The sequence below is a fragment of the Propithecus coquereli genome, unplaced genomic scaffold (genome assembly GCF_000956105.1).
Source record: "Propithecus coquereli isolate 6110/MARCELLA unplaced genomic scaffold, Pcoq_1.0 Scaffold598, whole genome shotgun sequence".
Taxonomy (NCBI): domain Eukaryota; kingdom Metazoa; phylum Chordata; class Mammalia; order Primates; family Indriidae; genus Propithecus; species Propithecus coquereli.
This window is the reverse complement of record NW_012151929.1, coordinates 201,187-218,992: the sequence shown is the minus strand read 5'-3', so window position 1 is coordinate 218,992 and position 17,806 is coordinate 201,187. Positions and strand designations below refer to the sequence as shown.

The following is a 17,806-nucleotide window of genomic DNA, read 5'->3' as shown; positions in this document are numbered from 1 at the left end:
ATATAATAATAATAGAAATAAAGTGCACAATAAATGTAATGTGCTTGAATCATCCTGAAACCATCCCCCACCTCCCCGGTCCATGGAAAAATTATCTTCCATGAAAATGGTCCCTGGTGTCAAAAAGGTTGGGGACCGCTGCCTTAGGTGATTCTCATTGCAGCTGGGGTTGGAACCTTTGATCTGGTTATTTCCAAACTTGACTGCATTGGAATCACTGAGCCACTTGTTCAAAATGCAGGTTCTGGAGCTCCGGGAGAGTGATTTTGCAGTAATAATGGGTGGGACCAGGAATCTGCATTTCTCATAAATTCACCAGGTGATTTGGATTTACAGCTGGTTCTTGGGCACGCTTTGAGAAAAACTGCCTGGTCCTTTGTTTTGGGCTTTTCCTCAGTGCATCCCACCCACGCCCATGCTCTGATGTGAAATATCAGTACTAATAATAACAATAATATTTGATAGCAGCATGTGGTTGATAGAGAGCTCTGCCAGAGTGCTCTGTTTTGAATCAGAAAACTTAGATTCAAATCCTGCCTCAACCACTTCCTAGCCTTGGGCCTCCAGGTCTCCATCTGTAAAATGGGGTTGTAATTCCAGCATGCAGTAATACTGAAGCTCAGATGAGAAAATGTGCTGACCAGAGCTATCGAACCTAAAAAGTGTGTAATAATTGTGCCTAAGGATGAGGCTCCCAGACCCTTGGGGAATGGAGGCTGGAGGGAGGGGTTGTAGGCACAGAGGATGGGCGGGGCATGTGAAATGGGGTGGGGCCAATGCTTTTCAGAACCTGCTTCCAGGTCTGTCTGGGGCTTATATGGAGACACAAGACAGACCTGTGGGCAGATTCGTGTGTCCTCCCTTTGGTCTTAGTTCCTGGGGCCTTTTGGGGAGTGGAGAGTGGCAAATGAGGGCTCCAAGCTAGGGTCCCCTGGAGTTGTACCCTGGCCAGCCTGAGCATCGATGTGGGGAGGGGGTCACACCAGCCCTGGAGTGACCAGGCTCCTTTGCTTCTTCCCTCAGGTCAAAGTGTGGTTCCAGAACCGAAGGATGAAGTGGAAGCGCGTGAAGGGGGGTCAGCCCATCTCCCCCCATGGGCAGGACCCAGAGGATGGGGACTCTGCAGCCTCTCCAAGTTCAGAGTGAGATTCTCCGTGGAGAATAAAAAAGACCGAGAACTGAGCCCTCTACCCAACTACTTTCACCCCCATCCCACCTTCACCTTCTTCCCACTCATCCCAGGGCAGCCTCTCCACATCTTGCATTGACCCTTGGATATAAAGCTGCCCAGAGTTTCCCAGAAAGTTCTGTCCAGCATTCCTCTGTCTTAGCAGCCCCCTCCCAGGGCCTTTGCTTCCCACACACCTGTGGAATCACACAGCGATCCTACCAGACAGGACAAGCCTGGAAATAGTTCCAGGGACACTGCTTCTCAGGGTCTCTTGCCTGCCACCCACACCTCCTCCTACCACCTTCCTCCTACGAGCCAGGCTTCCTCCAGGGCTGGACACCACCTGGCCTGCTGGGAGAGGGGCCTTGGAACCAGCTGGTGACTCATGAAAGCAAATGCTCCAAAAGAAAGGAAATGACTGAGACACACACAACCTGGCCCACCTTTCCTCTCTGGGCTCGACATCTGGGACCCTGGTTATCCCCGAACCCCGGGGAAAATCAGTATAAGGAGGGTTAAGGGCAGCACCTCAGCTGCTGAGTCAGGAACCCATCCCTGTCTCCAAATTTGTTTGCTAAGTGGGCAAATTTATGACCATTGACTGGGAGAAGACAAAAAAATAGCCCGTGTAGGTCTCTGTGTCCTCATATAGGCCCGTCCACACTGGCTTGACTGGGTGGATGAAAGTAAACCCAGGACGGCATCTGCTGCTTCAGAATCAATTTAGGGTTACAGCTGGAACTGCTGAGCGGTGCTCCAGAGAAGAGGAGCAGCTATTCCTTTCAATCCATGATTTCTGGATTGAAAACCTCTCCAGATACTTACATTGCTGAACAGAGGGCTAGAAAGTGGCCTCTGCATTCTGGGAGTGGGAGATGATATGACGGCTGCTGGGTGAGGCCCTAGAGCTGTGGAACCCTGGAGGGGACAGCTCTCCAGCTGCAGTGTCCTGTGACTGCAGAAGGGGACAAGAAAACAGTCCCTCTTCCTCCACAGGATGCATTTGAGCCCCTCCTATGTGTTCCATAAATGCTGTTACTGTGAGAGGAACTGCTAGGACTGCTCAGACTTCAGCCAGGTCATCCCAGGGTGCCACTTGAGGACTGATGGCCAAACAGCCTGGGGTGACTGAAGTCCTGGAAAGAGACACCCCCCTCCCCACCCCGTGCTGTCTCCCCATACCAGCTGGTGTTGCAGAGGGAGGTTAGCAAGAGTTTGGATCTCTTGTATGTAGATGTCATCGTTCACGTGTAAAAATAACCCCACCTCCCCACCCCAGAAAGGACAAACGCTATGGAAAATGATTGCCAAATGAGATGGCTGGTTAGAGCATGTATGATTTTTCTAAAGCATACGTCATATATTTTCTTAAGATTACATCAAGCTAACTGTGCAAGGTCAATTCACTTTGTAAGAAAACTCTTGGAGAAATAAAATCAAGAAAAAAAAAGCAAAGTACCCAGGCCTTTTTCTTTACAGAGCTAAGAACCACTGCTTTTGTGTGCAGCCTTCTGATTCTCATCTGATGATCACCCAGACAATGTCTAGAAGCAACAGGGCAAAGGGAAGAAATCATCTAGACCAAGGCATCCTCCTTAGATTCTTTAAAATGTGGGTGCAAAAGTAATCTCATTGCAAAAAAAAAACCCTTTTCTCCATGCAAATGCATTGTCTTCATTGCCCACTGTACAAGTGTGGCTCTCAGTTTCCCTAATCTATGATCTATCAAATAGTTACTGTTCTGTAAACAAAAGATGAACTCTTTTGTCAATAAAGAAATTGTGACCATAAGCTAACCATCCTTAATGTTTAAACTCAAAGTATAGAACTTTTTGTTTTCCATAGTAGAAAAATATACATCAATAGCAATAAAAATGACATAAGATATCCCCAAATCTGTCTTTTTAATTAAAAAATGATTTGTCTCACCAAGATGTCAACAATGGACAACACAGGACTGGCTAGGGAGAGGGGAAGGAGGGAGCCAGGAGAGGGACCCAGCCAGGATCTTACATTGAAACAGCCTGGACCAGGTGTTAGCAGAGCCCAGAAGTGACATCGCCAGGAGGTGGCAGAATCAAGCAGAGCCACCAAGATCAAGGTGCCAAAGGGCAGGGGGCTCTGTCGGCTAAGGTTCAGGTTCAGAGTCAAGCAAAAGGGACACTCTAATCACTCCAACCCTCCCTCCTACTGGAAACTCTGTGGCTTTGAGGGACATCACCCTCTTCTGGTTTTCCTCATCTGTCCAGAATGTTCCTTCTCTGTCCCCCATGCGGACCGCTTTCTCGATGCTTCTGCCCTCATAGCTGGTTCCCAAGATTTTCTCTTTCTACCTCCACCTTCCCTACTCTTCACTCTCTTCCCAGGTGATCCCATCCACCTACATTTTTCAAATTGGGGTAAAATATACATAAAAGTTATCATTGTAACCACTTGCAAGTGTGTCGTTCTGTGGCATCCAGTGCTTTCATAGTGTCGTGCAACCATTGGCAGTGGCCGCCTCCAGAATGTTTTCAACTTTCCGAACTGACGCTCCATACCTATTAAACACGAACCTCCCCCTCCATCCCCCACAACTACACAATGTTCACTCTGTGTTGGGCACTGTCCTAAGCGCTTTGCGTGTACGCCCTAAGAGAATTCTCTTAACAATCCTAAGAGGTAGTCCTGTCATTCTTATTTCACAGATGAGGTGAGCAAGGCAGAGAGAAGTTGAGTAAACCCCCAAGGTTTTATAGCCAGTGGGCGGGACATCAGGCTTGTCCACGTGACCTGCTTTGGCCAATAGCGTGTGAGCAGAAGGGACGCATGCTCTGTCCGAGCTGCGGGAGCTTTGAGAGTCATCGCATGGCTGTGCTGTTCCGCTTTTCCGTCTGCCTAAGGCTGAGATGGGGGTGCCCCTTTAGCCTGGGTTCCAGCATGAGGGAGACATGGAGCAAAGCCAAAGCTGACCCCACAGCCTTCACATATGTCAGTGAGGATAGAAAAGTTTGTTGTTGTAAGCCACTGGGACTAGGGGGTCACTTGTCAGGACTGCACGACCTCATGAAAACTGGCCTCTCAAGTGATGAAGCCAGATTTGGAATCCGTGCATTCTGGCCCCAGGCCAACACTTCCTACCCCTGCTCTGAGAGCTCAAGGTTCTGTATGCTGCTGCCTACTGCCCTGTGCCACCCAGATGACCAGAGGCACCTCAGACTCAAATATTTGAAGGGGAAACCTCCATCCCCCCAATCGGGCTAGCTCTGCCTGTGTTTCAATTCCTCTGTGTCAGTTGGCAACATCACAACCCACCCATTCACACATGCTAGAAACCTGGGACATATCCTTGATACTAACCTCTTTGCTTTTCAGAAGCAATCCCTTACCTGTTCATTTCACTTCCCATATAGATATTTCTCCCGCCCACCGCATTGTCTTCCGACCACCACAGGCTGTCAACATCTTCCACTTGAGTTAGAGCCTCCAATAGCTCTCCTTCCTGGCCTGAGGCTGCTCAAATTCCACCCCCCTCAGCCCCTAGAGTAGTCACAAAAAAATCCAACCTTGTCACTCCCAATTTAAAACCTATCAGTGGCTTCCCATCACCTATGAAATAAAGCCCGAGAGCCTTTACAGCCTGCGAGATCCCCATGGTCTGGCCCCTGCAGCCCCAACCCACATCCCTGCCACAAACTCTGTGCTCCAGGAAGACCAAGCCACCTGCCATTCCGCAGCCACACCCCGTGTGATTTCTCTCCTCCATTCCTTTGCTCATGCCCTTCTGTTTGGAATGCCCTCCCAGACCTGGAGGCCCAAGGACTTACGCATTCTAGGATCACGCAAAATGCACACACAGGCAGTTTTAACATGTGATACTGCCCAGCTGATTTTCAAAAGCAGGCCAGTGCCTGACATTAGGCAGCAATGTTCACCAATTTCTAAAACTAATAGGAAAAAATCTCTTTCAGCGTGAGAATTTTCATTTCCCCCATAAACACAGGTAATAAATTCATGGAGGGGAACCTGATCATGAAACCAAAGGCACACGCACGTCAGTCAAGCATTTTCTGGTGTCTTTTGCATACTCCCTCTCCCCCTCTCACGTGTTGGCGCTGGCGTTTGATGGACCAACACTGGGTGAGCAGTAGCTGGGACCACCTGCTCTTCAAGTTGGTAAAAATCCTCTACTTTCTCCTGAGGGCAAAGCTGCATGAGGGAAGCAAGGCCACCCACTGGTGACTCCCCGATGGGAACCAGTGACTGTGACCAGAGATGGTGACTAGGTAGGAATGCAAACAACCGAGAATTCCCAGACAGTAACTTTTCACTAATGGGTTTCTCTGTCCTTGAGAGAGCATCGGGGACGAGCAAGTTTGTGGCCAGCCTTCCGAGAGAGATGGGGACATAAAAGAGATAAAGCGAGGAGAGAATCTGTTTCCAATTGAACAGTCCTGGAGGGGCTCAGGTCTTCAGAAATCTGCCCATCTGCCTGGCCAGGCCCTGGGGTGGGTGCGTGCATTTCTGACGGTTCTTCTACTCAGATTAAAGAACTAGTGTCAGGCAGGGATGTACTCTTTCCTGTCCGCATCCCCAAAGCACGACAGTTCCAGTAACTAGGTGAGCCCACGTGGGTGGCTTTCTTTCCTTCCATTGAGTGGAAATGGTTTCCATGAAGAACTACATATTGTCCAGCCAGGAGGGGAGCCTGTGCCAGCCAATGCCTCACAGCCACCAACCAGGCACGTGTTAGTTACATCCTCTCTTGGCCACCACGGCACTGGGCTGACACCGTGTTCCTTCCCTCCACCGGCTGCCCTTTCTCAGTCCCATTCGTTGTCAACCCCGGACACCTGAATATTTTTGAAACACCTTCAAAAATATCTCCAATCCATGCCCTTCTCTAAGGCCACCATCATCTATACCCACCACTGTCCCTTTGTCTCTATCTTCCCACCTTGTGTTTGTTCCTTTATGGCCACTACCACACTTTATAATTCTTTGATTTTTTGTTTGTTTGTTCATGTGTGGTCTGCTTTCTAGGCTAGAAGGAAGAGAAGGGGATGTGTTTCTCTGGCCATTTTATTCACAAGTACTAGCGTGACAAGTGGCATGTAATAAATGCTCAATGGATAGTATTGGATGCACAGATGGATGGACAAGAGGAGGAATTGTTAAATTATTGTCACCTGCCTTCTCAGCTCCAAAGTGCCCATTACTAGACACATGGAGAGTGTTGGGGGAAGCTCTGGCCCAGAGGCTGGTTAGATGGCTTGATGCAGTCAGGCCTTCAGAGACCACCAGGTCCGGTGGGTCATACCCTTGAAGAGCAGGACTGGATACCCACCCTTTGAGCCCTGTCTGAAGTCGGACAAGCTTCTCTTTGACCTGTGCTTGGCCAAGAAACAGCTTCCAGGGCCTGACCACCGTCAGCAGCAAGACTCAGAGACCTGATAAGAGACTTGCGAGCCACTCACGCGTGTCTCTGAGGGTGATGCTTAATAGCTTGAAGGTGACATCAGGGTTGGGACTAATAGCCAATTGAACAGAAAGAGACATGACCTAACTCGTCTCTCGCCATGGGCCTGGCTGCGAGAGCTTCTCTTTATTAATTTCCTAACCGGAGCTGCTGGCTCAGGACTCCAGCCTGTCCCCAGTGCTGGGGCCCAAGGCTGGGCTTAACTCCAGTGTTAGTGGAGAGGGAACAGGCTCAGCCGGGGTCTGGGAACCCCCACGAAGGGTGTCCACCGAGTCTGTGCTCGTCTTGGCAAGAGCCCGGCGGTCGGCTTTCTCCACTGCCCGGTGGATTTACCTACCGTGCTTTCAGAAATCCAGTTCGGCGAATCCAAGGGCTCTGAAGAATTCCTCGCGGTACAAAAGAAAACTTGCTGCAGCCTCCCATCGAGCTGCAGGCTTCCCCAGTGGCTGGAAAGGATGGTTTTATTTGTGTTTTAAAAAATGATTTAAAACCAGTTTTCCAGGAACACAAATCCTGTCTAAAGCACCCGGCACACCTGGCTAGAGAGCTGCAGGCCTCTGTCTGAGCTGGCCATGGCCTGGTGGGACCGTGCTGTCTTCGGGTTATTTTCCTTTAATATTCTCTATGTTGCAGGAGGAGAAATCCCATACTCCCAGCACCTCCCCTTCCCTCGCTTCCACCCTCCACACCTGCACACACACACACACACACACACACACACACACACCCCAGCCTCAGACCCGACAGACTTCAGTTCCTACACAGGCTCTGCCACTGACTAGCTGTGTGACCTTTGTGAAGTCATTTACTTTCTCCAGGCCTCGGTTTCCTCACCTGGGTGGCCTGCCGACGTTGTGGTGCTTTGTAAACTTTTGTTGAAAAATGCGATAGAGGAGAGATCATACTGTACTTCCAGACCAGTGGGAGGATTCGATTCACTCGTTCATTCCACAGAAATATCACTTGAGTGCCAACTATACGTTAAGTCCTGGGTATGATGAGCGGGGACAGAGTCAGCCTGTCCCCAGGACAGTGGAGTAAGGTCTTCGGAGCACCTAGCCCGGTGCCTGGCTCAGAGTGGGGCCTCAGTGGGGGGTGAGCACCTCCCTTTCTGTCTGTGTGTCTCTCTCACACACACACCCCATATTCTAGTCAGAGTTTTCTTCTCCTTCCTCAGGGAGGCCGCGAGCCAGTGAGATCCTTGCATGGAGCAAGGATCAGGAGGCCTGGGCTTTAGTGTCTGCCCTCCTACTCAGTCGCTGTGGGACTTCTAGCAAGCCACTTACCTTCCCCGGGCCAACTTCCTGACTGCAAAAACAGAGCAGGCTAGAGCTTTGTTCTGCCTTGAGTACAGAAGACAGACAGAAACTACAGGCAAAGTGTCTTCCAAGCACCACGCTGCGCAAGCATGAAGCCCGGCTGAAGGCATTCGGGGGTAGTGATGAAGGCCAAGGGCTTGGAGGATGCTGGGTCCCAACTTGCCGCTGACGCACTGGCCCAGAGCAGAACCTCGGCCCACTTCCACAACATGGCCACTCACGGCAGCCCCTAAGCCCACCCTGTGATAGCGATTCAGCTATTAAACCAACCCCCCCCCCAAAAAAAAAAACAACCCCCCCCCCAAAAAGCAATCACTCAGACCTTGACCAGGGGCAAGAGGAGGAGCAGCCTCTTTGGAGATGTCCCTGGGAGGGCCCAGGGCGCTGCACTCTCTTAGGACGTCTGGTGGTGGCGCTCAGCCCATCACCACGGCTCAGCAGCCCACTCTCCCTTCATTCTGTCGCCCCACAGCTCTGCCCCAGGATGGGGGACCCCCAGGACCCCACTTTTCCTTCCCAGAATGATCAACCCACGAAAGATCTAAAGCAGGAAAGACCAGGCACAACTGCACCTTCCCAGCGGCAAGGCGCCCTGCGGTGGCCTGCCAAGCAGCAAGGCCCCCTCCAGAAGGGAGGACCAAACACTAAGTCTCTGTTTCTTCTGGCAGAGGGTGGGGAGACCTGGTCCCCTTAAAATGCTTTTTCATCCTCAGCCACTCCCCCTCACCCACGTCTTCCCCAGAAGGCCTGAGCAGAAGATATGACCAGAGCTGAGAAAGCTACTGGGGGGCCTGAGAAGACTGCTAGGGGTGGGGGGCGAGGCCTACAAGGCCAGGGGACCCCTCAGCCAGGACCAGGCTCTTTCTGCTCAGAATTTGTAGCCCTTCTGGGGGTTGTGGCGCAGGATGCGGCACCTTCATCCCCCAAATCCCCTGCATGCGTCCCCTGACGGATCTCTGTGGAGCAGATGCCAGCGGTGGGGAGGAGGACACAATGCCCCTCTTTGTTGGGGGGATCCGACCGGCAGTCAGGGGAGGAAATTAGACAGCGCTCCTGACAGCAGGCTCTGTCTGGGGTGTCTGTGAAATATGGGCCAGAGGGGCTCCTTCCCGAGACCAGCTCACGGCTGCTGGCCACCCCCGCCCCTGCTTTGGGTAGAGAGGACACTGCCTGTTTCGAGAGAAAAGATATACGACCCCCAGCTTCCTTCCCTCCTCTCCTGAGGCATTTAAGGGAGCCCTGAGAGCTCGGGGGAGCTCATGGCTGCTCCTTAGAGGTGTACATGTGTGTGCATGGGTGTGTACACGTGCATGTGCATGCCTGTGTGTACACACATGTATGGGCCTGTGGGTGTGTGTGTTGTGTGGGTGTCTTCTGTGTTTGTGGATATCTGCTCATCCTATGGCCAGAGGAGAGGGTTCAAAACGCTGGGCCAAACCATCAAAATGTTGGCCAAGATGGCTCCCTCTTTAGCATCCCGCCTTTGCTCAGACCAGGCTGAGGGCCCTCAGCACCTGTAGCCTAAACAAAATTACTTGGAGAGAAGCAGGGTGAGGGGAAGGGGAGGCAGCTTGCCAAGCACCCTGTCCACTGATTCCACCCTCCAAGTAGCCACCTCACAAGGTAGGAATTATTGTCCAGACAAGGACATCTCCCATCTCCTGGAGCCTCCTGATCCAGCCGCAGCCTGCAGGGCCGTCAGTGGCCCCTGAACCATTTGTCTTCGAGAAGGAAATGAGAGGATGTTCCCACCCACCCACCTCCTTTGCGGCCAGCCAGGTCTCCACATCTGGGCTGCAGCTGGCCGCTGGGCTGCCCTTACAGGCCTGCTCTCTCCAAATGACGAGAAGACAGAGAGCTGTTGGCAGAGGCCTCCGGAAAGCACCTTAACCCCTCAGCCAGCTGGAAGCCAGAAAGGATCAGCCTCAGTTTCCACATCTGTGAACAAGAGCAAGGCCAAACCCTGCCTTCTAAAAGGTCTGTTGGGAGAGTTAAAGAATCTAAAGTGTGGAAATACTCTGTAAGCTCTAAAGGGCTGTCCAAGAGTTGGTGACCGATACTTTTAACAACAGAGCCAACAAAGTCTTTTCAGTGTCGTTGTCCACCGTAACCTGTTGAGGTGGGCAGGTAATCTTATGCCCATTATGCAGATGAGGCAAGCAAGGCTCTGAGAGTGGGAGGAACTTGTCCAAGGTCACACACCTACTCTGCGTTGGAAATGATGACGCCTTGCATTGCGTCATCGGAGCTGCTGTGTGGGACTCTCTCTAGAGCCCTCTGTGGTGATCCAGGCCTATCAGCACCACTGAGCATCACCTGAGATGGGGACTGGACTAGGTGTGAAGTCACATGCACTGGAGCCCAGAGCTCAAGCTAATTATTGCCATGTCCTGACCAGTTTCTGACACTTGAGTACTTCCTTTCCCCTTCCCCTGTCTGCCCAAGGAGCTAGATCTTTGGAGCAAGACATCATGCTTCGCCTCTCTGTCACTCTGCCTCCCCTGTCCTCAAGGAGCCTGGAGTCTCATCCAGGAAGGAATTTTGCCCAGGAAGAGCCCAGAGGGCTAAGTGACTCCAGGAAGGCGTTATTTGGTACAGTGGAAAGAATCTGGCCGTTAGGGTCAAACAGACCTGGTCTGAATCCTGGCTCCACCTCTTCCTAGTGTGGAAGCTTGGCCAAGCCACACTTTCTGAGCCTCAGTTTCCTCATCTGAACTGGACTCATCCACTGCTCTCAGCTGCTGTGAAGATTAAATGAGCTAACATACATGGAAGAGCCCAGCCCCGGGCCTGGAGCTCAGTCAGTAACCAGGGAGAGGGGGCTGCCGTTCTCTTGCCCCAACCAGGGAAGAAGTGACACATGAGAGATAGAAGATCAGCGAGTCCAAAGTAGAAGGCAGACAAAGCCTCCCTGGCTCTGGCCAAAGAAAAGGAATGAAGCTTCAGTGAGACAGGCCTGGAAGAGATGGTGGAGAAGACGTCCGACAAATGGCTGAGAGTCACTGGGGAAAGCAGAGAATGGGTGTTTCCTTCCTCCTATCTTATGAACAAACATCCAGCTCCTTTGACCTGTGGGGAAACTGAGGCCCAGAGAGAAGGGACTAATTCAAGAAAGGAACTAAGGCCAGGGAGATAACCTGTTCCTATCAGCTGAGATCAGAAAATGAACAGGAGGGGGACTGGACCAGAGACAGTGCCACAGCCTGGGCTCCTGCCCTCTGTCCTGGTCCCGATGGCCTCACGACAGGTCCGATCTGCCAGCAGAAGCCAACTGGCTAGCCCTGGCGGTCCCTATCTGTCTAGACTGCTTGCTGGCCCATCCTGCCGAAAAATTCGACTCAAAGGGGGGCTGGGGTGGGCAGGATGGCCTTGGAGGTCCCCGACAGCTCCGGAAGTCTGCGCACAGAGTCTCTGGAAGACTGAGAGGTGTTGTCTCTGCAGAAAAGCTGTCGGACATTTCCGTGTGACGGTGACACAAACCATGCCTTCCTCCATAATCACCCTTCACTGCAGTGCTGGCTCAGGGCAGACAGCCTGCCGTGCATGGACTTTATTTTTAAATCCTTCTTGCTTTTTTTTTTATATCCCTGTGAATGCCTGAACTCCCAGGCAGAGGAAAGCACTCAAGTCTGTCCTTGAGTGTGCTGGTGGTGATGTGATGTCCCAGACGGGACCCTCCGAGCTCTGCGGCAGGAACAAACCCCCTGCTGATGTAATTTAAAAGAATAACCTCCCAATTTTCTCATCTCCCTTTGCTGGATACACCTTATCAAATGACAGGAGAAGCCAATGTTTGGTTAAATGGTTCAGAGGTTAATACTCAACAGATGGAAGAATTTTTTTCTTTTTTTTTTTTTTCCCTTCCAGGAGATCTGGTCTGCTCCTCTTGCTGGCTACAGGAGACTTTGGGCAGAGGGGAAGGGGGAATGCGGGGGAGCCCAGGGGCATTGTTCCCATCACACGCTTCACGGCAGCCCACTTCCCCAGCCACCGCTGGCCTCAGGGTCTCGGCCATGTCCTCAGCCTCCACAGAACCATACCATGAGACAGGGCCAGCCAGGGCTGGCTGCATTTGGGCAGGTAGAACCCGTGCACCCTGCAAGCTACCTGTGTGCACCAGGCTGTCTGCAGGCATTGGGCAGCGTGCAAAGGGCAGAATAAAGGGAAGGAAAACAATACAAGTGAAAAATCTCAAAATCTCTCTCCATGGTTTGGGCAAATTATTGAGTCTCCCTGAAATTCAGTTTCTTTAGTCATAAAATGAGATGTAATGATTTACACGGCAGGGCTGTTGGGGAGACGTAAAGAGGATTCCTCTGGGAACCTAGACATTCACCTACTGCTGGTTTCACCCCAGATTGCTGCCAGCGGCAAAGAGGGGAAAAGGGCGTTGTCCCTGGAGAGATCCAGCTTTCCCAGTCTTAAGCCAGTGATCAATTTGGCATCGCAAATTGCAGAACCATATGACGTGCTTCCCAGTGAGATGCGATCTGCTGTCCCACGCGTGGCCCAGAAGTGTTCTTGCCAAAAGTGGCAACTAACCTAACTGGAGTCTTCAGATCTAATTTCCGCTTTACAAGAAGGGCAGGGGATGGGGGAGCGGGTTAACTGAGATAAGGAAACAATGGACAATTTCTATAGGATGCCTGGCCCAGTCTCTCGAAAAAGTCAATGTCCAGAAAATAAAGAAACATGACAATCAAAAATATTGTGAGAGGCCGGGCGCGGTGGCTCACGCCTGTAATCCTAGCTCTCTGGGAGGCCGAGGCAGGCAAATTGTTTGAGCTCAGGAGTTCGAGACCAGCCTGGGCAAGAGTGAGACTCCGTCTCTACTAAAAATAGAAAGAAATTAATGGACAACTAAAAATACATAGAAAAAATTAGCCGGGCATGGTGGTGCATGCCTGTAGTCCCAGCTACTCGGGAGGCTGAGGCAGAAGGATCACTTGAGCCCAGGAGTCTGAGGTTGCTGTGAGCTAGGATGATGCCATTGCACTCTAGCCCAGGCAACACAGTGAGACTCTGTCTCAAAAAAAAAAAAAATATTTTGAGATTCCTTGATAGAATTCTGGGTTTTTCTTTTATGGAGGAGAAATTCGTATAATATACAATTAACCATTTTAAAGTGAAAAATTCAGTGGCATTTGGTACATTCACAATGTTGTGCAACCACCATCTCTCTCTAGCTCTGAGACTTTTCCATCACTCCAGAACATTCCATATCCTCACTCCCCATTCCTTCCTTTCCCCACCCTCTGGCAATCACTAATCTGTTTTCTATCTTCAAGGATTTGCCTGTTCTGGACATTTCATATAAAAGGAATAATAAAACGTGACGTTTTGTATCTGGCTTCTTTCACTTAGCATGTTTTTGAGGTTCAGCCACTTGGTAGCATGTATTACTACTTCATTCCATTTTGTGGCAAAATAATATTCCACTGTGTTTATACACCACAACTAGTCTATCCATTCGTCTGTTAGTGAACATTTGGGTTGCTTCCACTTTTTTTTTGCCTATTATCAATGATGCTGCTATAAATATTCATGTACAAGTTTCTGTGTGGACATACGTTTTGTTTTTCTCGGGTATATACCTAGAAGTGGAATTGTTGGATCATATGGTAACTCTATGTTTAACTTTGTGAGGAACCACCAAACTGTTTTCCAAAGCAGCTGTTCCGTTTTACCTTCCCACCAGCAATGTATGAGGGTTCCTATTAATATTTCTCCTATCCTTGCCAACTTCTGTCATTTTCCATTTTTTAAAAATTATAGCCATCTTAGTGGGTATGAGGTGGTATCTCATTGTGGTTTGATTTTCATTTATTTTTTGAGATAGGCTCTCGCTCTCTGTCACCCAGGCTGGAGTGCAGTGGCCTCATCATAGCTCACTACAACCTCGAACTCCTGGCCTCAAGCCATCCTCCTGCCTCGGCCTCCCCAAGTGCTAGGATTATAGGCCTGAGCAACCGTGATCAGCCTGATTTGCATGTCTTTAATGACCAATGATGTAAAACATCTTTTCAAGTTCTTGCTGCCCATTTGTATACCTTTGGAAAAATGTCTATTCAAGTTCACTGTGCATTTTTTAATTGGGCTGTCTTTTTGTTGTTGAACTGTAAGAACCCCTTATATATTCTAAATACTGAACCCTTATCAGATACATGATTTGCAAACATGTCCTCCCAACCTGCAGGTTGTCTTTTCACTTTCTTGATAATGTCCTTTGATGCACAAAGGTTTTTAATTTTTACAATGTCCAATTTATCTAAAATGTTTTTGTTGCTTGTGCTTTCAGTGTCAAATCTAAGAATCCATTGCCAAATCCAAGATCACGAAGATTTACCCCTATGTTTTCTTCTATGTTTTAGCTCTTTTATTTAGGTTGTTTATCCTTTTGAGTTAATTTTTGTACATGAAGTAAAGCAAAGGTCCAGCCTAATTCCATTGAATTGTACATTTTAAATGGGTGGAGTATATGAAATGTGAGTTATATTGCAATAAGCTGTTAAAACAAAAAACAAAAACATTCCAAGTTCACAGGCTGTACACGGACAGCAGGCTGGGTTGGCCTGGGAGCTGTAGCTTACTAACCACTGGCCTAGATAGGAAAAATTTAGCTTAACAGGATTTGATGCTCTACATAATAAATAAACAGTGCTCCTAGAGTCACAGCCTGAGGGGTAGAGGGTAGGTGGGGAGGAGATGAAAGGAAAGGTCTAGAGGGGCAACATGAGGCTAGATAGAGCTAGTTAGGGAGGCTGGGGATGACTATGAATGTCTAGGCCAAGGCCAGCAAACGATGGTCCACTGGCCAAATCCAACCTACCACCTGTTTTTGTAAGGCCTGTGAGCTAGGAATGGTTCTTACAGAAGAACATTTGCAATCAATTTGATAACAGGGAGCACCAACTTTGAACCCCAATTAAGCAAAATGTTATCCTCCCCCAGAATAATTCCATTTTTGTCTTTAGTAGACCTGGACTACAAAAAAGTACTCAATTATGATGATGATGTTTTTAATTTTGTTAATAAAAAATTTGTGAAAATTTGTTTTCTCTATTGTTATATAAGTCTATACATAATACCCTTGATTTCACTCTTGGACCACAAAGCCTAAAATATTTACTGTTTGGCCCTTTCCAGAAAAAGCTTACTGACTCCTGGCCTAGCAATAATTGATACTCAAATCTAAGTGGCCCTTGCCTAAAAACCTTGTATTACCTCAAATCCAGAGTGCAAGGCTGTAAAACAGACACCAGCCTTGCAGTGGCAGAGCCCTGGGTTGGTGGGCAGCGTGTGGCTTTCCCTGAATATTCTAGAGGAAGGTGGCTCTGGAGGCAGAAGGGGACAGGCCTGAATCCTTCTGTGACCTGAATGGAGCCACACGGGGACAGGCAGTCACTACTCCCCCACCAGGAGGTCAGCCGCTGAGGGAGGGAACAGTGTCTTGTTCATCTTTGTTTCCACAGCATGCCCAGCCTGGCACATAGTGGGTATCTAATAAACAGCTGATGAATGAATAAATCAATCAGTAGACACAGTTGACCTGAGTGAAAAGGTTGCTCAGATGGTGATTCCAACTAACCTCTGAGATGTGCTCCCAGCCACTAGAAAGTTTTAACAGCATTGCCCAAACCATGTTCCTCAAGAATTAAAAGGTAGAAAAAAGTATTTTGAGGATAAATATATTTAGAAAATGTTGTCTCATGAATCCTTTTCCTGGACAGTCCCCATATACACTGCTCAGAAGTCCTACACCTCTAGCTGTTCAGAGTACAGGGACCTGGGACTCTGTTTCTCAGATTTCCAACCAAACTACCTTCATTGAGCCCTCACGCATCTCCCCAGAAGTTCCCAAGACCTTGGGGATCTGGGCAATGACAATCAGGTCGGCTCTGAGGTGCCCAAGGCTAGAAGCATGGCCTGTGTCCATTCCGGTCGCTCTATCTTCCCTCAAGCCCCTAAACTTTTGTTGCGTATCATCTCCTTTCTGGTCTCCTTATTCTTGTGGGTTTATACCTTTAAAAAAAAAATTCTGTTGTTTTAGTGGGATTTTGTTTGGGGAAGGAGCAAAAGCAGATGTGGGTGTCTTCCTGGGCCCTCTTTAAATGGAAGGAAAGCAGGCATCTGAGCAGGTCTCCCAGGCGGCAGGACCTGCTGCGGACGGAGAAGAAAGGAAGCAGAGAGTTGGGAGCAGACAACCTGCCAGGCTTCCCGGAAGCGCAGGGGACCCGGAAGCACGCGGCAGCGCCAGGTCCAGCTGATTGGCCAAGACCTGGGAAAGCAAAAATGTCAAAGTGTGGAAACAATCCATCCCTCAAGGAGCTGAGATAAGTGGATGATTTGGGAAAAAAAGTGGTGCGTAGACGTGAGAGAGAGAAGCACAGGGGACTATAGGAGCCCCAAGGAGGAGGATGTCCAGCCGGTGTGTGTGTACCGCGGATCACTCGGCCCCTGGTGGCCAATGGGCCCAGGGCAGACAGCACTGGAGTCTGGGAGGCCGCTTAGGCAGCTGTTGCAAAAGCCAGTGGGAAACGCCGAGGCCTGCACGAGGACCACTGGGGACAGAGTCAAGGAGGTGAAATCAGTGGCGTGTGGGCCAGGGAGGAGGGAAGGGGAGGGGCCTTGTGGAAGCCTCCCAGGTTTCCAGCGCTGCTGGCTGCTGGGGAGGGGGATGAATTATCCCTTCCTGCTCCCCACCACCCCCACACACCCCCACACCTTCACTCCGCCCCCCAAAGCGCCTGATGACCCCCCAGACCGTGAAAGGAGTGTGTTGGCCTCCCTCCCTGCCCCACCTTCCCTCCTCCAACTGATCTCCCGGAGTCCCCTGGGAAGAGAGCGAAGGAGATGAAATCATGGAACAAAGGGGATTAGAGCCGCATTTCTTCCCTTCTCTACCATGGAAAACTCTGTTTGTTGGGAGAGGGGAGCTTTGGGAAGGGGGGCCCGATGAGGTTATGGTTTTGAAATAGGAGCTGTCAGGAACCGCCAATCTGACAAGCAACAGGTTCTCATTTTTCTTTCTTCTACGTAGGCGCCCTTCTTGGTTGCCCCAGTTTAGACTCCCCTCTGCTGGGGTGAGTCTGTCCTCTCGTGTGCCCCCTCCCACCTGGCTGACCACGTGGCCAGGGCACACACAGGGAAGGAAGGTACCACCTCCTAGAGGGGAAAGGGTCCCCAGGCAGGAAGGGGGTCAGGGGAGTAGGAAGAGCCAGATGTGGAGGATTTGGTTTCATGTCCAAGTTCTGCCTCCTTCCCACCTATGCAAACTCAGGCAAGTGTCATGGCCTCCCTGAGCCCCAGAGCCTTCATTTGTAAGTGAAAATGATCATACCCAGCTCATGGGATTACTACTGCAGCTACATAAGACTGTGCCTGTGCGGAGATAAAAAGGGATTTGAAAACCAGGCCAATCCCTAACAATTGCAGGGCCTTGGGGCAAGAGATGGAGGTCCACCTACATATGTCTAAATACTTAGGAGCTAAAAAATCAAATTTAATAAACTTTTAAATAAAGTATTTTATCCTCCAACCTTGACAAATATTCTATCATAACAACCTGGAAAGCCAGGTTGGAATTTGGAGCTCCTGGACTTCTTGGAGTTCAACGTGGAACATCCTGGAGGGGGAGAGGCCAGCCTTTGGCCCTTACCCATGGCCCATTGCCCCCTTCCCTTGCCCCCATGGTAGAGAAGGGAAGAAATGCGGCTCTAATCCCCTTTGTTCCATGATTTCATCTCCTTCGCTCTCTTCCCAGGGGACTCCGGGAGATCAGTTGGAGGAGGGAAGGTGGGGCAGGGAGGGAGGCCAACACACTCCTTTCACGGTCTAGGGGGTCATCAGGGGGCAATG

At 50.0% G+C, this 17,806-nt stretch overlaps 1 protein-coding gene across 1 annotated transcript in view; it reads left to right on the top strand.

Annotated features, from left to right (window-relative positions):
- MEOX1 (mesenchyme homeobox 1) overlaps positions 1-1,295 on the top strand; it is a 17,521-nt gene extending 16,226 nt beyond the window's left edge. Inside the window, exon 2 of the mRNA XM_012659053.1 lies at positions 1,024-1,295. Within this exon, the coding sequence (XP_012514507.1) occupies positions 1,024-1,268 (245 nt within the window). The 3' untranslated portion in view covers positions 1,269-1,295. The remainder of the gene's footprint in view (positions 1-1,023) is intronic.
- The last annotated feature ends 16,511 nt before the right edge of the window (positions 1,296-17,806 follow it).